At 39.3% G+C, this 26,529-nt stretch overlaps 4 protein-coding genes across 8 annotated transcripts in view; 3 read left to right on the top strand and 1 right to left on the bottom strand.

Annotated features, from left to right (window-relative positions):
* Nucleotides 1–3,526, top strand: part of LOC131667354 (Bardet-Biedl syndrome 4 protein) — a 73,881-nt gene extending 70,355 nt beyond the window's left edge. The window contains exon 11 of the mRNA XM_058940709.1: nucleotides 3,395–3,526. The gene's annotated coding sequence lies outside the window, so the exon portion shown is untranslated. The remainder of the gene's footprint in view (nucleotides 1–3,394) is intronic.
* LOC131667353 (ribosomal protein S6 kinase 2 beta) lies at nucleotides 63–5,224 on the bottom strand. Of its 4 annotated transcripts, none has more exons than XM_058940703.1 (14): nucleotides 5,115–5,224; nucleotides 4,692–4,888; nucleotides 4,259–4,456; nucleotides 4,098–4,179; nucleotides 3,864–4,024; nucleotides 3,684–3,790; nucleotides 3,429–3,606; nucleotides 3,183–3,348; nucleotides 2,962–3,117; nucleotides 2,617–2,876; nucleotides 2,275–2,523; nucleotides 1,962–2,200; nucleotides 1,618–1,879; nucleotides 63–1,537 (listed from the first exon to the last, which is right to left on the bottom strand). In XM_058940703.1, exons 2-14 carry the CDS (start codon nucleotides 4,749–4,751, stop codon nucleotides 1,409–1,411), a joined length of 2,247 nt encoding a protein of 748 aa, XP_058796686.1. In that variant the 5' UTR covers nucleotides 4,752–4,888; nucleotides 5,115–5,224; the 3' UTR covers nucleotides 63–1,408. The 4 variants fall into 4 exon arrangements, with proteins under 4 accessions (XP_058796686.1, XP_058796687.1, XP_058796685.1 ...); XM_058940704.1 differs by having other exon boundaries at nucleotides 4,692–4,835; nucleotides 5,115–5,217; XM_058940702.1 differs by lacking the exon at nucleotides 5,115–5,224 and having other exon boundaries at nucleotides 4,692–4,955.
* Nucleotides 5,225–7,331: 2,107 nt separating this feature from the next.
* On the top strand, nucleotides 7,332–16,296 carry LOC131667361 (JNK-interacting protein 3). 2 transcript variants are annotated; one of them, XM_058940726.1, is made up of 17 exons: nucleotides 7,332–7,848; nucleotides 8,208–8,541; nucleotides 8,616–8,736; nucleotides 9,059–9,460; nucleotides 9,532–9,729; nucleotides 9,813–9,848; nucleotides 10,308–10,365; nucleotides 10,438–10,494; nucleotides 10,560–10,895; nucleotides 10,975–11,142; nucleotides 11,860–12,061; nucleotides 12,144–12,925; nucleotides 12,993–13,212; nucleotides 13,315–13,600; nucleotides 13,676–13,876; nucleotides 13,959–14,048; nucleotides 14,899–16,296. In XM_058940726.1, exons 2-17 carry the CDS (start codon nucleotides 8,233–8,235, stop codon nucleotides 15,036–15,038), a joined length of 3,606 nt encoding a protein of 1,201 aa, XP_058796709.1. In that variant the 5' UTR covers nucleotides 7,332–7,848; nucleotides 8,208–8,232; the 3' UTR covers nucleotides 15,039–16,296. The 2 variants fall into 2 exon arrangements, with proteins under 2 accessions (XP_058796709.1, XP_058796711.1); XM_058940728.1 differs by lacking the exon at nucleotides 9,813–9,848.
* A 464-nt stretch (nucleotides 16,297–16,760) lies between these two features.
* LOC131667421 (catalase) lies at nucleotides 16,761–23,581 on the top strand. Its single transcript, XM_058940817.1, has 8 exons — nucleotides 16,761–16,918; nucleotides 18,771–18,942; nucleotides 20,767–20,908; nucleotides 20,970–21,120; nucleotides 21,197–21,376; nucleotides 21,742–21,933; nucleotides 22,005–22,241; nucleotides 23,048–23,581. The coding sequence occupies exons 1-8, from the start codon at nucleotides 16,865–16,867 to the stop codon at nucleotides 23,447–23,449; spliced, it is 1,530 nt and encodes a 509-aa protein (XP_058796800.1). The 5' UTR covers nucleotides 16,761–16,864; the 3' UTR covers nucleotides 23,450–23,581.
* The last annotated feature ends 2,948 nt before the right edge of the window (nucleotides 23,582–26,529 follow it).

Below are 26,529 nucleotides of genomic sequence, written 5' to 3'. Positions count from 1 at the left end.
ACTTTGTCTTGTCTCGTATTCGTATGAATGAAGGATAAATGAATGACAATGTTTGATTCACATGTAGAATTATATATTTCAAACGATTTCAAAATACAGAATTTTTTAATGATTTTAACGTTTGATTCAAAGATTTCACTTTATGTTGGCTCTGCAGAGCTATAAATATATAATATACATTGGTAAATGGATACATACTATGTTTTAATTTTTCTTCGAACGACACTTAAAGACATTCTTTCCTGGGATATGATGTATGTATGCGTGTATGTGTGTATATGTGTATGTGTCAAATGGCAAGTAAGTAATAATATAGGTCACAGGATATAGCTGCGAGCTGACAAGCACGCGAGTATTTAATCAAGTTCACAAAGTAAAAGGTATGTATAAAACGAAATTTCACATATATAATATATCTAGCTAAATTTTACTCGCAGAGATTGGTTGTTTTGTTTGTCTTAGTTCAAGAATAAACGTATCTGTTTTTTCTCTGTTATCTTTGATTCTCTCTCTCGCTCTCTCTTAGCTTCCGTATAAAAATATATACGAATATAACAACAACCTTTTTACGGAGGCTTTATGGCAATATGTATCTTGAACATTGATCTACAGGTACTGCGAGATCAATAATAAACTTGTATGTTATTGTTATTATATAAGAAATTTAACAATTGTTTCGTATAATAATTGCATCAGTGCTATTGACTTTTAATCAAGTCTTTTAAAATTTACGATTTTTTAATGATTCTGTTGGAGTTAATAACGATTGTACATACTTCTTAATGTCACATTATAATGTACTTTTTTATACGTACAAATTTATAATAGATACGATTCAGAAGAAAATGTTCAAAACACCAATTTATATCTCATGGGAAACATTGAAGTTTCAAAATCGCAAATTGATATGTTAAAATTAATTCGAAAAATGACTAAAAAGCAATTGGAAGAGTCAAGTATAATTACTCAGCGCTATTCAAGAGACAAATAATATTGCACAAATACTATAAATTGTATAAATACATTTACGGATAGCTAACTACATTTTATTTACATGAACCGCTTTTAAATGGAAAACAAAAGTTTTATATATATATATAGTGTTTTGAAGATTTTTATTTGTTATATAAATGTAAAATGTAATTGTAAACTAAACATGAAGATAAATTAAATATCACATAATTCTGGCACTTCTTAAACTTACATGGAAATTCCAGCGAAGGCTCGTATTTGTATAGGATTTGAAAAATGACAACAAATGTATATGTACGCTTTCTCATTGTCGAAGCAATAAAAGTTGAAGCAAAAAATGCACAATCGATTGGGTGCGACTACAATATATCACCACTGCTCAGATTAATATTGGTGAATAATGGCGAGAGTCGAACCCATTGTTTGAGCATCAACTTCAGACGTGAATGTTCGCTGACATTTTGGCTTGAGTTCGGCGACGTGCCAACTCGGACATGACTACTGGACCGATAATAGGTAATCGCGGACTATTTGACATGGCTTGGTAAGTTGCTGCCACGGCGTTCTAAGTAATAAAAGAAAATATTCAAAACATATTTTTATGTACTGTATATATGAATATGTAATGTAAATTGTGAGTTTTACCTTAATAGTTAATGCATCTTTAGTGATGTCAGGTAAAAGGTTGAGAGGTAGACGATGCCGATTGACTAACCACGGATGCATCAGTATTTGACCTGCCGTAGGTCTTCGCGTTGGATCGACGTGTAACATACGCTTAACTAATTCTTTTGCTTCATTCGAAATTTGGCACCAAACGCCTGTTTCCATATCAATATATCCACGTCCGATTCTATCTAATATGTCGTTTGCTGTGTCTCCAGGTGTATTAGGAAACGGTATTCTTCTACATTAATTTCATTTATATAATTAAGAAAAGTTTTGGTAAAACATTGTTCTCACTTATGAAATAATAGACAAATACTTACCCTGATAACATGATGTATAGTAAAATGCCAAGCGACCAAATATCACACGCAGCGTCATATCCTTGTCGCTTCAGCACTTCTGGAGCAACAAAATTAGCCGTATAACATGGCGTCATGAGTAGGCCATTTTCCGCCCGAAGTTGCTTAGCAAAACCAAGATCACAGATGCACAACGTTGAAGGGTTATAACCAGGCTTGGTATACAAAATGTTTGAAGGCTTTATATCGCGATGAACCACCTACGACAACAAAAAACGTATAGCATCGCGAATTCATAGAAAAAAGATATTGTGACATAAATTTGTTGTCCTACTCCGTTATCATGAAGATACTGTACGACGCATGTTATCGTATACATAACTTCAGCAGCCTCGGCTTCAGTAAAGTTGCGTCGCTGTAGCATCCGGTCGAGAAGCTCACCACCGCGCAAAAGTTCAAGTACAAGGTAAACATGCCTTTCATCCTCGTGAAGCGCTTTCAGCGTAACAATGTGCGGATGACGCCCGTAGCGCAACAATATCTCTATCTCTTCGGCAGGGTCACGCTTTTTCCTATCGATTACCTGTTGATGGACAGCAGAAAATAGACATGTTAAGCAATCGATAAAGTGCAATAAGCAAAGAAGGCACAGATATAAATTTCGTATATTACTTACTTTGATGGCATATTCTGCTTTTGTGGCCTTGTGGACAGCCAAATAGACTGTACTGTAACTACCTTTGCCTATTTCCTGCTTAAAGTCATACTCGTCTGTTATGCTAATGGGATTAACGTAGATTGGGAAGGTATTAGTTACATTTTCACACTGTTTGTTTTCTATACAAACATTACTATCTTCAAGTAGGCACGGGGCTACGAAACTAAATCCTCGAAATAGTTCATGTGCGGTTGCACTTGGTGGCACTCCTGGTGAATCTGTAGGAATTGGAATCTTTGTATAAATACTCATTAGATCTTGAAAATTATGTCCCTGATATGATATGAATCACAGATTATGTACCTTTCGGTGTCTTGCATGTAAATTCATTATCGAAGTAGAAGGCGTCATCCTCTTGACTCACGGCGGGCTTGAATGGCGGCTTTATTTCTTTTCTGAAGAGTTTGTCCCAGTCAATAGTTTCGAAAAATACATGTTGCTTTATTTCATCAATACCCCCTATAATTGAAAACAAATCTCTCATCCAAAAATGCTCTTCTGAAGAGTTGAATGTGTACACTTACTTGAACCCAATCTATTCACAGGATTCCTTTTGAATAAAACACGCAGAAGCGCCTGCGCTTCTGGGGATATCTCTTGAGGCATACCTAATTTGGCCTTGAGGATTTGGGTCATAGTTTCTTTACGATTTGATCCTTGAAATGGCAATGCACCTGTTAACATTTCAAACTGAAAAGTAAAAAGAAATAATTTGATACATTACATTTGTTTACAGAACATCAGGATAACAGGAGTCAAACAAGAAATACCATTAACACTCCAAAACTCCACCAATCAGCAGCAAATGAATGGCCTTTCCTATTAACAATTTCTGGAGCCATATACTCCACAGTACCACAAAATGAATATGTTTGTGTGTCATCAAGCGGTTGTTTACTTAATCCAAAATCTGTTAAGGCAATGTGGCCTTCTGTATCAAGTAAAATACTGAAAAAAAGAAATAATTATCATCAAATTGAATATTTATCGGTTTCTTTAATGTAAAGAGCTTAATTATGTCTCACTTTTCTGGCTTTAAATCTCTATATATTATTCCAAGGCTGTGTACATGATCTAAGGCAAGAGCAAGTTCTGCTAAGTAAAATTTCACATCTTCTTCAGTGAACATTAGCTGTAAAATAAAGTCAATAAAATGTTAATGATTAAATTTTGATTCTCATACAAATGTCTTATATTTCTCAAACCTGTTTAGATAACCTGGAGAATAGATCACCTCCTCTTAAAAAATCAAGTATTAAGTAAAGTTTTCCTTCTGTTTGAAAAGCATAATGTAAACGTACTATGAAAGGATGCTCAACATCGACTAGAATATTTCTTTCCATTTTGGTTCTAACTCTATCTCGAACTGGAAAAACAATAAAGATCAAGTATTAACTTATTGTTTTTGTGATAATTGAAAAATTATAGAATGAAAATACCTTTCAGAGTAGCTTTTTTAAGGACTTTCATGGCATATAAAGTTCCCTTATCCTTACCCACAGTTTTTCTAACTAAAAATACCTATAATATTCAATATTTTATTAATCTTACATTAAAACATTGAAGATAAAGATTGCATATACAAATATAAATATCTCACTTTTCCAAAGGAACCTTGTCCTAAAACTTTAAGCAGTTCAAAATGTTTAGGTTCAGCTTTTTCATGTCCTTCTCGAACCACATCTTTAACTTCAATCTCATGGGATTCCGAGCAACCATTTGACTGAGAATCCATAGCATTCTTAGCTCCTATATGATCTTCTTGGCTTTCAGCGGGCAAGATCTCTGAGGTACTCTGCTGTTATCAAAAAAAAAAAGGAAAACAAGAGGTGAGCTTGGTAATTTTAATTTATTCACAAAAGAACCAATAAATAAAAAATATATTCAACCTAGCAACCAACATATTTTTTTCTCTCACATATCAAACACTAAAAGAAGAAATGAAAAAATCTAACATCCATCAGAGATAAGAAAAAAGTAAAAAAAGTATTTTTTGCGAGCGGACAATAATTGATGTATTATTAAAGGCTCACCTTTTCATTGACTACGACTTGTTCATGATTCCAGGGTACAGTGAGTGTTGCTAGCGGCATTTTTCATTAGCCCAGACCTCGTTCCGATGGTTATTTTATCCGCGTATCTAAATAGTCGTTGTTTGCACAAAAATTCCCTGTAATCTGTAACATTGAACGATACTCGAAGCCCTGCGCTCTCACTCTTGGGATAATGGCTATGAGTAATCGGAAAGTTAAGCCTCCGCGCGCATATCTTTGCTGTATATTACACACACTGCAGAACTGGCAGTAGAGAGAGTGAGAGAGAGAGAGAAAAAGAGATAGATATATATATATATATATATATATATATATATATATATATATAGAGAGAGAGAGAGAGAGAGAGAGAGAGAGAGAGAGAGGGAGAGAGAGAGAGTGAGAGGCAAAAGTAAAGCAGACGTAATCTTCAATAGTGAATGGTTCTTTGTCGTCTTCGCTGTCACTTTTCAACACATCATTTCGCGGTTAACCGTCAGCCAATGTATATGCCTAAGCCACTGTGTATTGACCACCACAATAGCACCACCGATTAAGCATCAAGTTACTTTGCTGGACATGAATACGCAACCCGCGAAGTTCAAAATCCGATTTATTTTTGACGATTAAGTATATCGATGACACGAAAGGAGATTAGGTTAAGGACTTGCATTTCGGCAAGTCGTGCCCCCATAATTTGCCCAAAAAAACTAATTTATGGTACATCTATGTTCAATCCACAATCGTCAAAAATAATTTTGATTTTAAACTTCGCAGATTGCGAATTAATCATCGGGCAGGCATGCGGGGCAGATACCTTACGCATACATACACTGTTACGCGGCTGTATGTGTAACATTCACCAAGTCCGTTCGAGCCAAATTCTTGCCTGTGATTGGTTGACTTGAGCTGATAAAAGAAAATTAAAATTAAAAATGAAAATCATAACTTTGTGAAGTGACTCAAATGACAAGAAAAATCGATATGTAAAACAACTAAATAACTTAGAATCATTGTAATACAAGATTCGTAACAGACATAAACATCGATCGCGCATAACAATAAACAAAAGATTAAGAGACAATAACACGGCAGGTGCTGCAGCAAGATTAGGAGAAAAGGATTAGCGATGGGCTTAAGTGCAAATGTAAATAAGGCGCACCACATCGAAAACGTATAAGAGCGGGCGAGCTTGATCGGGTACTTCTGCTCTGGTCATCCAACCACACTTGACGTGAAGATCTCCGATAGCGAATGAATTTCGCCGCTAAACGAGAGAAGTTACACAAGTATTCTTTAACGATTTTCTTTCGAACCAGAGCGAATTGACTTAGGGTATTGGTGCTTCACTGGACTCCCGTGACCGGATGACAAAAGAGCCCAATACGAAAAAACAAAAAGATTGATTTCATTCTTAAAACCGATTGAGGAATTCCCTGTTGCGACAAAGCTGTTGGCTCGTCGACGGAAGCTGAATCGGCTTTACGCGCATCTTGCTTCTCGAACACGAAGACATCGGGTCTATATAAAATTCTGACCTGCCGGAAAAGATCGCACAGATTCTAACTTAAACAAAAAAATAATTACTGAAGGAAAAAATTAAGCATATAGTTTTAGACCGACTGTACAAAAATAAAAAAAGTACATGTATAATCAGTTATTTATAAAGTTCCAGATCTCATTTAAAGGTATAATATTAAGTATAAATTATAATTTTATACTTCGTAATTTTTAAATTTATTATTTTAGAAAACATGTATGATCTTCAATATTAATTATAAAAATATAAAGTAATACATGAAAAGTATGTAATATATTGCCATCTGGTTCACGAATTTAAAAACAATCATGGTAAATAAATTAAATAATGAAAAACAAGAATGTAATTAACTTACATTGAGTCCTTTAGTAAAATGTTATCCACATTGGATATATGCACTGATATTTAAGTTCATATACCTAATAAAAGTATTTCAATTTGTAATTTTTTATTATACAGAATGCATGCATATAACAACGCTACAGATAAAATATGTTGTTAATTACTTAGACTAATATTTAACAAGTTTAGATTACTTAATCATCTAATATTTCTCAAAAATATTGTCATTCAGATTAATATATAGCAACTAATATCTGCGATCAAGAATGCATCAATAAAACGCATATGCAAATTAGTGAAAAGCTGGAAAAAGTAAACGACATGGACACTATACATTCGCGAAGTATCGTATCATAAATTAGAAAAACTTTACATTATCACAAATAAAACTTAATTTTCTTCTTGAGAAAACCGCCGCCGATTATTAGTGATATCCCCTTTTTATATAAGGTTGTGATGTTCATGTTTCGGTCATTTCGGAGTCTTTTATACACATATACCGTCTGGGCATCAGTCTTAACGTACGCGATTATACCGACTCTTAACTCTCTATAGTTAGTTAATAGTTTCTCAACGCGAGTATAAAATCAAGTCAATTATTCATTTCGTACTCCGAGATATCTGCAATAACGAAGATGCAATTATTTATTGGAAAACAATATATTGTAGATATTGATCAGCTGTTGGTAATGCGCGACACATACTATTTGGTTTATTCACAGTTTCATGATAGTGTCTTTTGCGTGCTAGTGCTACTACTGTCCGAGAGGCAACACGAAAAAAATCGAGAAGAGAGAGAGAAGAAAAGAATAAAATAACAGCAGTAGTGCTGTGCCTGCTGAGTGCTGACACGACGTCGTATACCATCCAGCACTTTTGGTTGGGTGTTGAAGCAAATCGAACGACAACGACGGACCGTGACCATAGTGCACGATCAGGCACGATGCAGTAGCGGACACACAGCTGGGAGTCCTGACGACAGCGATGAGGACTATCGTCCTCGGAGGACAACACTCGGCGTTGATTATTTCCAACGCTACGAGCACTGACACTACTCTTTACTTATCGACAAAGTATGTCTTGACGTACTGCTACGGCCTTTTACGATACATCGTACACGCATTATAACGGTGAGCAGGTGGCTATACGAAACATGAATCAGTGCGTCAATCAATTGGATTAGGAGAAACGTCTGCCAAGTGCTTGTGTGCGTTTACTTACCTGTGATTCAAATCTTTATATTCTCTCATCTCTGCTGCAAATCGAGTTGCCAAGGTATCAAGTACAGCTTTTATTATCATTATTCTTTGTGTTTTTCTGATAAGTCTGCAAATTTTACTGTGCTTTTGTTTCCATTTTTCTTTGTAGTTGACGACATGATTGTGCACTCTCCACAGTTATTTTTTGTATGTGTCCGTATGATTACACTTAAAAGAAATAACCCTCAGTATTAATAATGAAAACTTTGAAACATGTAAAGAAAGTACTTACCTTTTACTCTGTATTTGAAGGTTTTTCTTTTATATTTGGCAAACATCCAAGTGCTCACTATAGATATAATCACTTTGTTCATTTAGCTATATATAGAATTTAACCATATATTTGCTATTCAAGTTATTGATTTTTCATCACAGTGTTTGTTGCTCCATTTTTATCAAAATGGCAGAAATCAAAATGGATCAAGAGACAGTGTATGGGACACACGAAGACAGTCATGTAGTTATGTCGGAAAAAGTGCAGTCACTAGCTGGTAGTATATATCAAGAGTTTGAACGAATGATAGCTAGATACGATGAGGATGTTGTCAAAGAACTCATGCCATTACTAGTCAATGTGTTGGAGTGTTTAGACATTGCTTACACAGAAAATCAAGAACATGAAGTTGAATTGGAGTTACTGAGGGAAGATAATGAACAACTTGTTACACAATATGAGAGGGAAAAACAACTTAGAAAGACTTCTGATCAAGTGAGTTTTTAAATTCATTAACTTTTTCTGTCATATGCTCAATAAAATATTAATTTCAAAATTGTTTGTCACAGAAACTTCTAGAGTTAGAGGATGCAGCAGAAGATGAGCGCAAAGAATTACTTTCAAAAATTGATAGTTTAGAGTCTATAGTTAGAATGTTGGAGCTCAAGACTAAAAACTCACACGACCATGGTACAAATGTCAAAGCCTCCAATCAAAGAAACACTCTTTCCAGTAGAGTAGATTATTTTGAGTTTATTTTTTTAGTTATGATTTTTTTCTGCTTTTATTTCACAAGATAAGAGGAATTCCAAAATTCATTTTAAGCATACCATGCTTTTTATGTCTATTTTTGTTCAGCTTAATTTTTTCAATCATTTTCATTTTATCATATATCAATTACTATTATGATTTGCTTTTCTATTTTTATTGCCAATTGATCAACTCATTACTATGCAAATTAGGTTACATCCACGTTATACTTTTGATGACTAAATTCTACTTTCAATTCTAGTGGTACGTCTTGAAGAAAAAGAAGCAGAACTAAAGCGTGAATATTCTCGATTGCATGACCGATATACCGAACTTTTCAAAACTCATGTCGACTATATGGAGAGAACAAAAATGCTGGTTGGAAGTTCGGAAAGATTAGAGAACTCGACGTCCAGCGCTCGTGGTCCTAGTCGATTACCTCCTCTTGGTATGCAACATATGTCACGTAGTTCCGGCCCTCTTAGCTATGGATTCCAAAGTTTAGAGGCGAGTATGAATGCCGAAGATATTCCCGAGGAAAGTCCACCAAGCGGTGAAGATCTGAAAACGGAAATGTTGGACAGCAGCAGTGATATGCCTGTTGATTTGTCTGATAAGAGTCCGATGACAGAACAGTTGCCACAAGACAAAATTGCTGAAAAATGTAGATATAAGATAAATCTTTGATCCTACTAATAATATTATTCATATTTATATGAAACTTATTATTTAAAGCTGTAAGTCCTGAAACAGAGCAACCTTCAGTAGCGACGACGCCAACGTCTCCTAAAGTAGAAAAAGTAGCAACAACTCCAGGCGGACGAAGTCGCACGGAAAGAGAAGAACGACGAAGTGCAAACACTTTGTATCAAGAGATCAGCTTTCAAGATGCCGACGCTTTGGGAGAAATGGATGAAGGAGCTGATATCACAGGTATGTATAGTATACAGAATTTTATTCTTATATTTTATCATCAGCCAAATGCATGAAAACTAACACAGTCAATATATTAACAGGAAGTTGGGTTCATCCAGGCGAATATGCTTCATCTGGTATGTGTAAAATATTATTAAGATTATAATTTTTGAATTTCCTTCGTAACGATGATTGTCTTAAAAAAATGATTGAATAGCAAAAGAAACATTATTTTACGTGACGTTTATTTAACAATTAGCATGTTGTTTTTTTCATACACCTATAAATGTCTTTTAACAACTCCACCAAACTGATATCTTATTTATTGTTTGTGACAATGCTGTATCCTGTTCTCATGAAATCTTCATTAAACGATGCATGCAACGTGTAACTTACATCTGCGCAGTTAATGACAACTTTTTCGGTAAGGAATCATAATCTTCAAGGTTAAATAATACTTGTTTTCGATGTTATATAAAGCTATTTTTGTGAATATAGTTATTTTATGACTTGACAGATGTTTGTAAATAAGTTAAGATAATTGGTAGTTATTTGCGTAAAACAATGATCTAATTGAGTGTATGTATGTCTTGTAGGTATGGGCAAAGAAGTTGAAAATCTCATTATGGAAAATAATGAACTGTTAGCTACAAAGTAAGTTTAGTTTACCAAACGTGTAAGTCTGTTCAATCTTCTAGAATCTAACTAAATTCAAAATATTTTTAGGAATGCTCTAAATATTGTCAAAGATGATTTAATTGTCAAAGTCGATGAATTAACCGGGTAAGTTGTTTTATCTTGAAGTTTATTTATTTTGTCATTGCAATAAAATAAAATTTTAATTTTAGGGAACAAGAAGTACTTAGGGAAGAAATAAGAAGTCTCCATCAAACGAAAGATCGTCTGCGCCAGCGTATATTAGCATTAGAAGAAGAACTGAAAAAATTAAAAGATGAAGCGGAAGCCGCTACCAAAGCAACGAAAAGCGACGACGAAGAGGAGGTTCCTTTGGCCCAAAGAAAAAGGTTTACGAGAGCTGAGATGGCTAGGGTACTGATGGAAAGAAATCAGTATAAAGAAAGATTCATGGAACTTCAGGAGGCCGTTCGGTGGACAGAAATGATTCGTGCTAGTAAAACTGATCCGGCGAGCATATCTGGTCAAAAGCAAACCTTTTGGAAATTGTAATTTTTTTTATTTTACAATGGATCACACCTATTTAATAGTTTCAAAGGAATAATCATATCTATCTCTCTGATTTAGTTTTAGTAATCTCTTTACGGGTCCAGCAGATCGAGGGCCGTTGGTGCGTGGACCTCACATTCGCTACAGCGCACCTGCGAATCAAGTTGTACCAGCAGGTCCAATGGATATGATGCGTCGACGTCAGCTGAAGAGTCGTCACGATTTTCTTGATCAAGGAGACACCATGTGAGGATAATGAATCTTTTCAATTAAAATGCGCGTCGTTTATATATATATGTATGTGTGTGTGGGTGTGTGTGCAGTTATTTTTAATTAGTAACTTTTTATAAGCTTCCAGTGTTTTTTGTGTACTGTGAATGCTGCTAAACTGTTTTATTTTATTTTATTGCACATTTTTCTTTAGCGATGCTTGTTATGGTTTCTATATAGAACTAAATTTTGTTCATTTATGTGTAGTACGATGTTGAAGTGGATATTTAGAATTTTATTTGACTGTAGAAATAATTGAAAGTATACATAATTTATATTAGCGATGCGTTGTGTGAATAAGGATATCGATGTTATTCTATATTTTATAAACGCTTTGTTTATACTTAAAATGATACGAAATATATAAATAAGTTATGATACAAGTGTAAAACGTATAATTATTATTTGGACAATTGCTGTACAATTTTGCTTTTGGAATCTTTTCTCTATTCGGGATCTGCACTTTTATTTCCACCCTGCACATCAGAAAATACAGCTTTTACTTATCGTAACAGGTAATATCACTTTACATTTCTCTTGAACACTCAGTAATAGATTCTCTCATTAACTTTATCGTAACAAGATTCTTAATAAATTTTATTTTTTTGATGCAATTGTGTGTGTGCTGGTTCTCAACTAATATAACTTACAAAGATAAAATGTCATGACACGATTCACTATGTGTGATTACAGGTCATCAGAAAAGTTGGTAGCAAGACGAGCAAACGAAAGAAAGGAGCAATACCGACAAGTTAGAGCTCATGTTAGAAAGGAGGATGGAAGGCTACAGGCTTACGGTTGGAGTTTACCGGGCAAACCCAGTGCTCCCCAACGCCAACCAGTACCAGTGCCAGTTTATTGTCGACCGCTGCAAGAGACTGAACCTGGGATGAAGGTCAATATTTCAGACTAAATTACGTTTTTTCTTTCTGTACTTTTTTTGTCGACGTACTAATTCAAACTACTATTTTTTTTAGATATGGTGTGGAGCAGGTGTTAATCTAAGTGGAGGTAAAACGCGCGACGGCGGCAGCATGGTTGGTGGAAGCGTCTTTTACGCAGCCGAAGCCCAAGAAACGAGTTGCGAGAACAAACCCGAAGATGCCATTGAGCATCTGGACAAAGAGTTGCAAGAGAGTGAACAACGAAGAATAGAAGCCGAACGACTAGAAGAGCAATTGAGCTCATACGTATGGATCTGCACGTCCACGCAAAAGATGTCGAAAGTGACTGTGATAGACGCAAACAATCCAGCCGAGATCCTGCAGGCATTCAACGTCTGCCAAAGCCATTTATTATGTATTGCCAGTGTGCCGGGTGCTAAAGAAAGCGATTATGTCCAAACTGCCACAGACGCTACCGAAATCGAGAGAATCGATGATAATGCGGAAACTGCTCTTTCAGTGGAATTGAGTCAAGCGGAAGCGAAACAAATCGAAGATGAGTCTCCATCGAAGAAAAGTAACGAGGACGAAGAATCACAAAGTCAAGATTTTGATGCAGAAACAGAGAATCTAGGAAAAGTGAGCTTTGTTAAAAATGTTCTACGGTCGAATTCTTCTCAAGTTAATGTAATAGACGATGATGAAAAAACTGAGGAAGATGATAGCGAAGATGCTCCCATAAAAAAAATGTCTTCAATTCAACCGACTATGTGGCTTGGAGCTCAGGATGGCTATGTGTTCGTTCATTCTGCCGTTGCCAAATGGTCCGTGTGTTTACACTCGGTTAAACTGCAAGACGCTGCTCTTGGTATTGTGTAAGTATCGAAAATAATAAAAAAGAAAATGTTCACTGATTGATGTAAAATTTTTTTATAACTGTAGGCATATCCAAGGTCGAGTACTAGTCGCTCTTGCCGACGGCACTGTAGCAGTATTTCGTCGAAGTATCGACGGCCAATGGAACTTATCGCAACACCACGTGATAACGTTGGGAACTCCGCAGCACTCAATCAGGTGTATGAGTGTAGTCCTTGGTAAAACCGTTTGGTGTGGTTATCGCAACAAAATTCATGTGATCGACCCGGTCAAACTGACTGTCGAGGTATTTCAAAGCTTCGATTACCTAATAAATCATACAAAAATAAGCCAACAATATAGTAAGTACGAGAAATGTGTGAAAGTAAAAGGTGAATATGGGTTGCAGTGCACCGTTGACGCACATCCACGCCGCGAGTCTCAAGTTCGACAGCTCGCTTGGCTCGGCGAGGGTGTATGGGTTAGCATACGATTAGATTCCACGTTAAGACTTTATCATGCTTACACTTATCAGCATTTGCAAGATGTTGATATCGAGCCCTATGTCAGTAAGATGCTTGGCACTGGTAAATTGGGATTCTCATTTGTACGTATTACTGCGTTACTCATCTCATCCAATAGACTGTGGATTGGCACGGGAAACGGCGTTATCATTTCCGTACCTCTCTCTGAGAGTAAGTAATTGAATTCTGCTTTGCTTTTATTAAGAGTTAAAAGAGAAAAATATTAAGTAAACGATGATCTTTTAGGTGCAGGTGGTTCAATGGCTGTGACACGTGTTCAACCCGGCGCTGGTAAAGGCGACGCGCCAGGAGTGGGTGTAAGGGTTTTTACTACCGATCACGGAGTTATAACTCCCGGTAGTTTCATTCCATACTGTAGCATGGCTCATGCACAACTTAGCTTCCACGGACATCGCGACGCAGTCAAAATGTTCGTTGCTGTACCAGGTATGATAATGGAGTATTCCAATATCACGTGCTTGCTAATTAAAGCTGATGACTAACCGATAAATGTTCTGATTATTTGTAGGCCATGGTGGTTCTAGCGCAGCTTCAGATAATACGCAGCCAGCAATGCTTGTTTTATCTGGGGGAGAAGGTTACATTGACTTCAGAGTTGGTAAGCAATTATACTGATTTCCTTCTCTATCGATTAATAATGAGAATAATTGATTAAATGATTGACTTTAATGATAAAAACCATAATCGTTGGAAAAAATGTATCACTAAAAATCTCTTTCGAGAAGCAGCTGTGTTTTTAAAAAATTGCTCGACGTACTTATCATTTTAGCGGATGAAGCTGAGGATGAGAGTGATGTGGCAACGCATCTAATTGTGTGGCAATTAGTCAGGTATGCCCCCAGAGAGTACCAGAATATGCACATTAAAACTTGCTCTATGCCAATCGCATATTGTACATAGTTTTTACGCTTAACCATACGGGCATGTCTGTCAATAAACAAATATTAACTTGTATATTTAGAACAGTGACTAACATTAATAACAAGCTTAATTACCATTTATATCATTGCAGCTGGTGATTAACTGCAAAAAATGGAATGGGAATGGCACGATTAACTGAAATTTAGTATCTATAATTAAAAAAATTATAAATTGCAATTATTTTCACGCATAATAATGTCTAATCATTCTAACATTGGTTGCATCAACTCTCATTGAAGCTAGCTTAAGTAGAACTTAAAGAGCTTAATTTTGTAAAATGTAAAGAAGAAAATGAAAGTCTATTCATTTTCTATGCTCTCTGGGGGTCGGATTTTGAAAAATGTCTATTGCGTTTAGACAGAGTATTTCTTTGCATCTAAATTAATATCACGGAGATTATCCAAAACTACATTTTCAGTATTTTAGAAAGGAATTTAAGATTGTTGATTAAACTACTAATTTATGAAAATGAAGGTGTTACTACGTATAGAAAAATCTGGAATTAAAGTAGATTGTTACTTTTATAGGTGACGGTGAAGAGACGATGGAAGATTCGTCAAGTCGAACGTCCACGATAGTAGCATCGACCGCGGAAGAGCAAGGTGAGCAAAGCCATCTGATAGTATGGCAAGTGCGTAGTCTGCCGTCAGTGACAAACAACGCCTAGTCCAACAAATAATTTTTCGGAGAAAAACAAGGAGTTCCTTTATTAATGGGTGCCTGGCCTAGCTTTTTCTTTCGTCAATGACTGAACTTGGCAAGGAGAGACATACATGTGTCGTAAACTCTTCGTTGTTTTTTTTCTGTTTTATTGCCAAATTTCTCGAGAGCACTCGACCTACACGCGTTTCTCGATGAATTTTATACTGTGTACTACTATACATATAGCCAGGTTTGATAATTCGACCATTGTAAACAATTGAAATGAACTTACTTCCGTTGGAATAATATTATCATCGTGCGATTGATTATTATACCGTATTTTTGTAACTCTATAATTATGTACGCCATACAGATCTGAATTGACTATATATGTTTTATTTAGTTTTTTCTCAATGATTAATTTTCGTTTTTCGCCCTCTGACGGATGGGAGATTATTTAGATGAGATTTTTATTAATTATATCCAATTTCGTATCAACAGCTTCAAACGATGATGATTTACGATCGCTATATAGTAATTCCATGTATATGTATATTGTGTGAACAAGATTTTTTTGCATAGTTTATTTATAAAAAATTTAACCAATACAATGTGTAAATGCTTAATGCTCTATCAATGAATATTCAATATGCGCATCAAGTCGCTGTTTGCTTAGATTAGGAACATTAATTATTGTATATCACAAAGATATTATATTTTTTATTTATGTAACAAACCAAGTAATGAAGAATCATTTATTATTTCTATTAATCAAGTAACTTTGGCATTACACTACCTTATATATAAATTAATCAAGTTTATAGGGAAAAAACGAGGGTTTTGTAAATACGCAATGTTGATACTAGTAAATATTTGTTATGTTGTATAGTCTTTTTCAAAAGAAACAAGCGAGAAGTGCGCTAAAAGGGTAAAGCGCTTCTTTCTTTTCTCTTGTGAAAAACGATTCTGAATCTCTTACCAAAGATGCAGATATCGAGCGATAATAATAATAAAGAAAAAGGAAGCATAGACAAGAATGTTCAATTCGTTTGTATACCTATCGTCATCAAATCCTCGAGACATTTTTGGATATCTTAATTTTGAAAGGCGATCTTTTTTTGTGTGGATTGGCGTGTAAATTAATTGTGATTTCTATGTAACAAGCGGGCAATTGTGTGTAGCTGATGCGAGTCGAAAGTGATGGTGAAAAATAAAAAAAGCGATCTATGAAATCTCTATCACTACAGAGTTATTATCTCTCATTCAATGCCTATTATATTGTTGTAATTAAATTGAATCGTGTAATTATTCAACTCTCTTTTGTTTTCCATTGAAAATATAGAAGAAGGTTACGTAAACTTATTAGTCCCGTGTGTTGGATAAACACTATATCTTGATCTCAATTAAGCAATACTAATTCAATGTAAATTGCGACCGATTAAATGAAGACGAACGTGTACGATAAGTAAAAGTAAATCCAGCGGTGATTGATATTGATATTTATAAAATATCTCGAAATCAAATAATCCCGATTGATAACAAGTTTACCATTGAACGACAAAAAAAAATGTTCAAATAAAGTTGCAACTAAAAAGTTAAGATAGAATAACGACGGATTAGATCTTCCCGATGTTAAAACGAGCACTGCTGGGCGTGTCGTGCGGCAATGTACCAGCAAAACAGCAGCAGCAGCGTCGAGACTTATTCCCCCTCTACTCGTGGCAACAATTGCGAGTGAATAAAAGGTCGTGCTATCAGTGTAGCCTCAATCAGCCGGTTAACGCCGCAAACAACGCAACTCGCAATAGAACTACCTTGCTCCAGCGATTTTTCAACAACCTAGCCGAGAAAATGTCGAGAGATCCTGCCTCCGATCAACTAAACAACTACAAGAAGTCCGTGAAGGTTAGTTGCGGTCATTTACATTTTTCCTCCTCTTTTTCCCAGACGCGCATCGTGCGAGTAAATCTGTAATGACACACGTCGTCATCTGAATACTGGCCGTGTTTTCTCTTTGTGAAACTGACCTATGCAACCTGTTTGCTCTAACGCAACCCATTCTATGTGTGTATGATTGATGCGCGCACTCACTCGACACGAGTACTTTGCTAATAAAAATCACATTCACTTATATACTCATTTTCCTAAGATATATGCAAGCTCTCAAGGCTACGCAAAGTTACAAAGTGCTCTTGCTTTGATTTTTTCACGGGGAGATACCATCTCTCTTTCTCTGTCTTGTCTCTCCTCTTTCTCGTGCCGGTCGTTAATAACTCTCTTGGGAAACGCTAAGTAAGACAGTTTAATTTCTGTATATGCCAAGCGCTTGCAGGACACTCCGTTTATTAAAACGATGATGGTTTACGCAGAGGATTTTCATTTGAAAAAGAGAAGTCATTAATATAACGATGAGCGAGCTGTCAGGTGGGATGTCTATTTTTTTTTCATTATCCTAGTACTTCAACGCTACGATAATGATTTATTTGTCGATTCGCGGCTTATCTACTTCGCATACATCTGTATTGCCAATGCGGACGCAGCCTCGCCGTTCCTTTTACAAACGGCTGTTCACGCAGAAAACTGGAGTCTTATCTTGACCGAGTGAAAGTCGTTTTTTATCGAGCGCAGATCAAAGTAAAACACAGTTTTCCGAATTTCTCTTGTCCTTTACTCCACCGAAACAAATTAAGATAATCTCACTGGAACGAATTTGATGTCGATACAAATAAACGGCTTATCTCGTCCGTCATGTAATATTTTGGTACGTGCGCACATGAACGCCAGGATTGATCTCTCAAATACAGCAGCGTCATTGTTTTTCAAGATAAACTTTCAATTTGAGGAAACAGAGCGGCGGTGGACGGGCTTCAAACGGCTTATTGGTGGTCACATACAGCTCGCTTAATAACTCCTCCACGTGCTGTATCTTTAGTTGCATAACAACACGTGTTTCAAAGTACAAAATGCACTTTTTGCAAATGTAAGATTTTCAAACAGGACAGGTTGTCGTTGTTGTTTGCATTGCTGATGCGAATTGAAAAGAAAGAGGATCGTTTCCCAATTTATCGACGCATTTCGTAAATTCAGTGTTTAATTTATAAGTTGACGAAGAACAAAAGCTAAATCGAAATGCCGCTCTATTGTTTGTGTCAAGACGATATCCGTGGCAATTAAATTGTTGCTATTCTCATGCTGTTTTTCGCGAGTGTCGCAACGTACCATCAGCTCCGAACGGTGCGCGGCCAATTGCAACGTTATTTTTTTTCGCGTAATCGTCCGCAAGCGACACGGTAGCCTACATCAATTATGCGGGCTTCCCATGAAGGTAACCGCAAGAGAATTCGCGCGCAATAAAGTCGTGCCATTCGATTTATCGACTCTATGATTATTACGCACTTTCGATCAATCTATTCTTACCGTCCAGTTGTAACGCCCGCGCAGCTCAACTTTCCGGCTGATTTTCAACTGATACCAATAATTGGTCATTTAGAACAAACGCCTTTGAAGCATCAAGACGATTTCAAACTGTTCAAGCAAGACAATTTGCGGTGTTTTCTCCCGTCTCAGCTTAACAAATCAGCGAAATTCACTATTCAGCCGTAGTTACACGTTGCATCTACAATATATCGCGTCGAGCACGTGACTGAATATTTTTCACCTGCACGCAATAAATGCGATCCGGATTTGCTCGCGCTGAACCTGAAAAAACTCACGAAAGCAACACAGGCGAGTTAATTGACGAACAATCGTCTCGTAGGACCCGCCAACACTTCTCACCGCAAATGGAGCGCCGATCGCCAACAAAAAGGCCTCTCAAACTGTTGGTCCGCGAGGACCGCTTCTTCTCCAGGACTTTGTCTATCTCGATGAGATGTCGCATTTTGACAGGGAAAGAATTCCCGAGCGAGTTGTGCACGCCAAAGGAGCTGGTAAGTTGCGCGGAAGTGTATTTTCAATTTTGTATGCTCTCAACGATAACAACAATCAAATGGATATCGCGCGTTATTTTTTTTACCTGTACAACAGATAAGGCACTGGCTGTTTTCAAACTAAACAATGATTATTTTAGTATTGCATCGATCAATTCCGAGTTCTTGCTAAAGTTTTTCACGAGCTACGCGGAAATGATAAATACATCTTTTTTTTTCAAATCATCTTCTGTGCAATCGGTTTTGCTCTATACTTGTTCTTTAGTTTGGGCCTACTACGCTGAAAATAACTGATTGTACGCGGTTATGCACATATTCATTCGAATGTCTGTTTGAAATACGCATGTTAAGCCAATGACGAACGAACGTATACTTCGTTTTATCTTGCAAACAAGGTTTCTTTAAATTTGTACGCGTTAACTTTTATACGATAATTCGTGTAAATAGAGTGTGTCGAGTTGTTAGGTGCGACTTACTTGATTTTATTTGTTGAAATCTTTCGTCAAATAAATGTAGGTATGGCTGTGCGTCTTTATTTCAGTTAATTTTGTGACATTAAGGTATATTTCTGTGTAATTATGAAATTCAGATTTCAGATATATATGAGGAGGTGATGGAATAAGTATTTTATATCCACTTCAAAATTTACAAAACAAATTTTTGAAAATAATTAGTAACAAAAAATTTATAAAGAAAAATTATACACTACGACTGACTCAAAATTACTGGAATACTCATGTTATTATTATGATGAACGAAGTATAAAATTAGCAACTCAAAGAACAAGAATTAAAAATATTTAGATTCGTAAAATAAACAAAGCGATGTATAAATGCAGTAGGCATGTTATTGTTATTAAAATATTTAATAGATTACCGAAAGAGCTAAGTTTTATGTGGCAATATAAAAATTATCAAAAAACTAAAAAAACAAATAGTATAAAATGTAGAACAACATCTAGATAGATTTGAATGTTCTTTTTAATAGTGAATTTATTTTAATAGCATTAAACTTGTTTTACTTTTCTCTTTTTCTTAAATTAAGTTTACAGTATTTATAAACAACAGGAAAATCCTTTTCTGCAAACTGGTGGTTAATACCATTTAATCATCAGAATATTGTAGAATGAAATAAAAATAAAAATAATAGATGTATGAAAATTAAGCGGTACTTACCTTTGGCATGGATAAGTAGTAGTATAAAAGTAATAAATATTTAATGGGAACATTTTTTTATGGTTTTTCATACCGCTGTAATTATTAACAGATACCTCCAGCAACTTTAAGATTACTTATTATTATTGATAACATATTCTTTTGAATAGCTGAATGTATTAAATGTATGCGTTTCTTATTAATGAGTTTTTGAAGGTGATAACATTTTTGGAAAACCTGGTTATTTTCTCAATACCCAATAGAAAATTGTAAAAATTTATCAACCGGTTTATTTCATTAAAAAATTGAAAAAAGCGATTTCATACCTTTAATAACTAAAATTAATTAATAAAATTAATTAATAAATTAATTAATTAATAAATTTATTAATAAATTCGCTCAGAGATTGTATAAAAAATAAAATTATGTTCCGAAAAGCTGCAATTTTTTAATTAATATGTGAACCAAGGATTGACCAAGGCTTTTAAAAATAGAGCCAATGGAGCAAAAACTGATTTGACGCGGGCAGTGCTCTAATTACAAAAGCCTGTAATTGACAACAAAAGAATAGTGGTTTTTCCCACAAGCAATGATTTCCTCCAAGGCAATACTTCACCGCAATTTAAATAAAAGGTCGATGCTTAGAAAACCAATTGAATTGTTCTGACAGGTGCTTTCGGTTACTTCGAGGTGACTCACGACATCACCAAGTATTGCAAGGCTAAAATATTCTCGAATATTGGTAAGAAGACCCCGTTAGCGGTGCGCTTTTCGACCGTTGGTGGCGAAAGCGGATCCGCCGACACCGTCAGGTACACGTAGAATGATTTGAGAAAAAGAAAAACTCGATAATTAACGTGTCTTTTCGTACAGAGATCCACGAGGATTCGCCGTGAAGTTCTACACCGAGGAAGGAATTTGGGATCTGGTTGGGAACAACACTCCCATCTTCTTCATCAAAGACCCACTGTTCTTCCCGAGCTTCATTCACACGCAAAAGAGGAACCCGGTTACACATCTGAAGGTAACGTAATAAAAGCTGCGTCTTTTCTCTGCGTGCTCGCATCGCGCACATGACGATCGTTTGCATATACACGCAGGACGCCGACATGTTCTGGGATTTCATCACCTTGCGACCAGAGACTACCCACCAAGTGATGATACTGTTCAGCGACCGAGGTATTCCCGACGGTCATCGTCATATGAATGGCTATGGTTCGCACACGTTTAAGCTCATCAACGATAAAAACGAGATGGTTTACTGCAAATTCCATTACAAGGTATCTCTAGCAGCTTCGTCCGATGCTATCGTCAGCTTTAGATGCGCGTGTGAAAAGACGGAACGCTTCTCCTCGTTTTGTTGACGTTTCGTCATTGACTGCAAACTAATTGCTCTGTGCGTCTGTTTTCCTCGTTATGTGAATCATGAGACCGACGACTATTATACCGCAACGCTACTGCATTTTTTCATTTAGTTTGCCAACCAACGCTGCGCCGAGTTGCGCCAAGTTGCGTATCGCTAATTTGATTTTCCTCGGATCTCTTGATGGCTTTCCTTATTGATAATCAATTGCAGCACGCAATCGACACAAACGAATGAGCGAGAAAAGAGAGCCCGACGAAATGATTCGATTCGTGTTCACAGACCGATCAGAAGATCCAGAATCTCTTCCAGGACAAGGCCGACCAGTTGGCGTCATCCGACCCGGACTACAGCATTCGCGACTTGTATAACGCGATCGCGAGCGACAATTACCCATCCTGGACGTTTTACATTCAAGTGATGACTGCCAGCCAAGCTGAAAGCTTTAGGTGGAATCCGTTCGACCTCACTAAGGTACGTGATCACTGGAATCGCCGAGCGTCTTGTGAACGGCGGCTGATAAGGGCTGACTTTTTGGCTGTAAGGTCTGGCCGCACGCGGAATTCCCATTGATACCAGTCGGCAAGATAGTGCTGAACAAGAACCCAGAGAATTACTTTACCGACGTGGAGCAGGCGGCCTTCGATCCAGCACACATGGTGCCTGGTATCGAGCCAAGCCCCGACAAGATGCTTCAGGGTCGGCTGTTCGCTTACGGCGACACCCACCGACACCGACTTGGCCCCAATCATCTGCAACTAGCCGTCAATTGCCCATACAAGGTATATACACCTCTACCCATACGTACATCGCGGCTCATCTCTCGTTGCTATTGTGCACATTGCGCCTATTCATCCGCTCGCGCGCGAACGGATTTGGCCTGTTCTATAGGTAGTTAGCGTCTATGCGCGAGTAATGAGCGCCCATCTCTCTCTCTCTCTCTCGCTCGCTCGCTTGCTCTGCCGAAAGCGGGCGCTATTTCGATGCAAATATATAGGTGCTTTGATGGAGTTGCATAAGTTTCGTCGAGCGCTCGTGAGATGACTTTGAAACGAGATTTTTAAAATGACCCGGCGAGCGGCGAAGTTTTAAGAGCCTCGAGCCTTATTTATGGTGTTTTCAATATAATTTTTTTTTCTTTATTTTTGCAATCAGCAAACACGGAACGTTTTTCTCGGTCAATAGTCTTTCGACGCGGTTGTTTTGCTTCTTCTCCGAGATCGCGTCGTTGAGAAATCTGCCAGGCGCATTGCGAAAGGAAAAAAATTTAATAGTTCGCGCCGACGTATTTGGAAATTGCGTTGGAGCCGCGAGCCACATTGCCGCGCGCGTGAAAATAAAAAAAAAAAAGAAGATATATATTTTCACTGTAGACGAGCGCTACAATCCGCCTCGAGCTGAATCGAACGGCTGCTCACGCGCGGAGGTGTTTCCAACAGCCCCGTTATTGCTTTTTTTTGCACAACGAGTTTTAATACGTGACTTTGATCGCGCGCGCTCAATATTCCGCGGGAAATCTCCGAGAAGCCTTTGGCGAGTCTCGCAATACAAGCCAGTTTTGCTGAGGCGCGCACGTGTGTGTTCGCAGATGATGCCGACGATAAATTACCAACGCGACGGCTTCATGGCGGTGAACAATCAAGGCGGCGCGCCCAACTATTTCCCTAACAGCTTCGGTGGCCCGGAGGAATGCCCGGGCGTCACCTCGCCGGCCTACCACGTGAGCGGCGACGTCGACCGTCACGAGCCCGTCAACGAAGATGATTACAGCCAGGCGACCGACCTTTGGCGTAAGGTGCTTAAGCCTGACGAGAGAGACAGATTGGTCTCCAACGTCGTTGGCCATCTCAAGAACGCGTCGAGCTTCATTGCCGAGCGTGCCGTGAGGAACTTCTCCAATGTCGACGTTGAGCTGGGCAGAAGACTCACCGAGGGACTTCGCAAGAATGGAGTGCACGTGAACGCTTTAGGCAAGACGGCCAATCTGTAAACAAGCAAAGACTATCAATTCCGCGACCGAATTGTGCTTCTCTTTGTCACTTTCTAAGCTTATCAGTTTTACTTGTATTATCGTTGTGGTGGTTTTTGGACAATAAAAAGAGCATTTGTATTTTGATATATAACAACAGTCGGACAATGTGATTTCGCAAAAAAAAAAAAAGACACGCGGAGAAGGAGATCGCGGGAGAGAGATGCATCGCAGCCGACGCCAACTTTCACCACGCACGACAGTGTATACTGGAAAACTGGTCCGCTTCCCCCTCCACTAGCTCTCGGTCCATTAATTGGCCGCTTGTCAAGTGGCGGTCTTATCTTCCCCTGGGTTAATTACTGTCCCCCCTTCACTGCCATTCCTGCGTCGAAACAATAAAAAAGGATCGACCACGCGCAATAAGCGCTTAGAGAGGTTAATATCCTGGCTGGCCAAAAGCTTCCCCGAAGCTCTAATTATAAACTTGACGATGACCCCGCTGCGAGCTGAGCGCCGAGCACGTCGATATTGTCCTCTCGAAAAATCGATTCGCCGGCAGCGGCATCCCTCCTAGCAGCGCCACTGCCGCCGCTCTCACTCGCGTAAACTCGATTGACGAGCTTGCGAGCGCTACCGCGTGAACTTGCGAGATAACGAGCTTGCAGTAGCTGCAGCGGCGCAGGGCTGCTAATTAGTCGATGAGAGTCAAAGGAGCGAGCGCAGTGGAAAGAAATTTTTGCACTACGCTCGTTCGTTCAGCTACCAGTCTAATTATAAATTCGCCTGACTCGCCAGAGTCAATTAGCGAGGATGCGCTCGCTCGCTCGACCCGACGCGACTTCGTGCTGTGTGCGCACGGGGGAGCACGAAAAAATGGAAAAAGAAGAGCGCCGAGAACGTGATCTCCGCGAGGGACACGAGTGTCGAGCGACACGCTAATGTTTCAATCGATCTCTACCCTTCCCCCGAGCTCTAAACACTTTTGTACGTGCGCGAGGGGCGTTAAGTGCACCCCTGTTATCTCTTCGTCTTCCTTCTTCTCCCGCTTTTTTGCTTTTTTCTCCCCTGCCCACCTCCAGTCCGTTCCCGCCCGCCGACGAGCGAGCAAAATACACGGATCGTCGAACTTGCACGTTTGATTTTTCGAGCGACAGATTGGCGGAACGCACGTTCTAGATATCTATCAGATAGAAAGAGAGACAGAGAGAGAGAGAGAGAGAGAGAGAGAGGCTGACGAGTCGATCGCATAAGCGCAGTTCATGACGTCAAACCAACGACAAGCAGCGCGTACGCAGTGTCCATTCAAGCTCTGCTTGCCCGCACGCGTGTTTCGACAGACACGATGTACCGTTACACCGACGAGCTACATAAGAGCCAATTATTGAGCCCAGGGACGCGTAGCTTGCGAAAGCCCACCAGTTTCGATTGTTGCTCGACAATGATCCGTATCGCTCTGTACCTTTCGACTTTGCAGCGTCATACCTCTCCGAGGCTCGTTCTTTCGTGTGGTTGCATCTCTCCTCGCCAGCGGCAGAGCCTTTCAAAGCCATTTTTATTATTGCCCCCGTAAAAAGACGTCGATGATACGTACGCATAAATATTAACGGAGTTGTTTGCGAAAAATATTATACTTTACGCGAGGCTCTCTCGCCTCTTCTTTATCAAGCGTGGCATTGAGGCGCGGATTAATTGACTCGTTAAAGAGAAAAGCAGCGGCGTAAAGGAGGAAAGGTTCTCTGGCAAATCGGCACCCAAGATCGACTCTTGCTCGTGGAATAATATGCCGTAAGCGTCGGGATCGAATTGCCGAGGCGCGAGGAGAAAGGCAGCGCGAGCGAGGCGAGCGCAGCGGCGAGCAGGAGCTAAGCGTTGCTGTGTGTGTGCAGTTTCCGCTGCGTCAACATTAATAAAGATCCGCGTGCGCGCTCTTAATGACAGCGCGTCGGCGGCGAGAGAGTGAGAGACTCTTAAAGCGAGAGGTCAAAGTTCCTTTTTTTCCCAGCACAGCCCCGCTGGAGCGGCGTTTTACGGAGCTTCTCTCGCGCGACACGCGGCTATAGGATCAAGCCTACGACACAAAAACCGTATCCTTGGCGTCTTCCTCGCTCTCTCTCTCTCTCTCTCTCTCTTTCTCTCGGGCAGACGGCGCGTAGCGTTTTGGCCATAGAAAGAGAGAGAGAGAGAGAGAGAGAGAGAGAGAGAGAGAGACAGGGAGAGCTTGCAAGCTCACAAGCTTGCGCAGGCGCAAGGGCGCGATCGATCTGCTGGCTGGCGGCGCTAGCTCGCCTGGCTGCTGCCATTTGACGCCGGAAAAATGTGCAGCCGCGGAAAGTATGACCGCGCCCCAAGAGCTTAGCGCTCCATGCAGCGGAGATGCTCTCGCGCTCGCGGATCGATTATGGAAGCCAGACGCGCGCTGCACCGAGCGCCGACCAAGGCCTCGTCGCTCCGCGCCCAATTACCGCTGCCTCCTTTCCCCCTTTTTTTTCGGCGCGCGGTCGGACGAAAGGGCGCCGCGGATTCCGGCGAGCCCGACGGCAGAGAGCGACGCTTTTCGCGAATTCCAGCGAATGCCTTGCAGCCGAGGCGCGCGGGGCGCGCGGGGCGCGCAGCAGCCGGCTACGTTTGCCGACGACGCGCTGTCTGCGAACGGAGAGACCCGATTGGCGGACGGTTGGCTGATTTCGCGCCGGCGGAGAGGCCGTTTGTCGCGCGAGAAGAACGAGGAGGTGTTCCGCGGTATAATCAACAAGTGATCAACAAGCATCGATGGACTGCCGCGACTCGCTGCAATCCCGGCGCGAGGCGCGCCACGGATTTTCGCGATTATCGCTGATTTGTGCGCGCAGCGGCAGCTGTCGGAATCGATACGTTTGCCGCTGCCGCGCGCATACCTGTAGCGGGCCAATTTGCGTGCATCTGCGCGCCAACTGCAGCCGGCAGCTCGCCGCTCGTGAATCATTTGGGCGTCGCGCGAAAGGAAGATATCGCGCCGCTCGCGGACGTCGACTAGCTCGCTGTGGCACTGCGCGGCCGATGGGCCAGCCGAGAGACGCTCGGGATTCGCGGGAATGCACGTGGCGCCTTGAGGAGCAAGC

Source organism: Phymastichus coffea, unplaced genomic scaffold (genome assembly GCF_024137745.1).
Source record: "Phymastichus coffea isolate CEN01 unplaced genomic scaffold, Cenicafe_Pcof_1.1 PCOF00065, whole genome shotgun sequence".
NCBI lineage: Eukaryota > Metazoa > Arthropoda > Insecta > Hymenoptera > Eulophidae > Phymastichus > Phymastichus coffea.
This window is presented reverse-complemented; position numbering and strand designations above follow the sequence as displayed.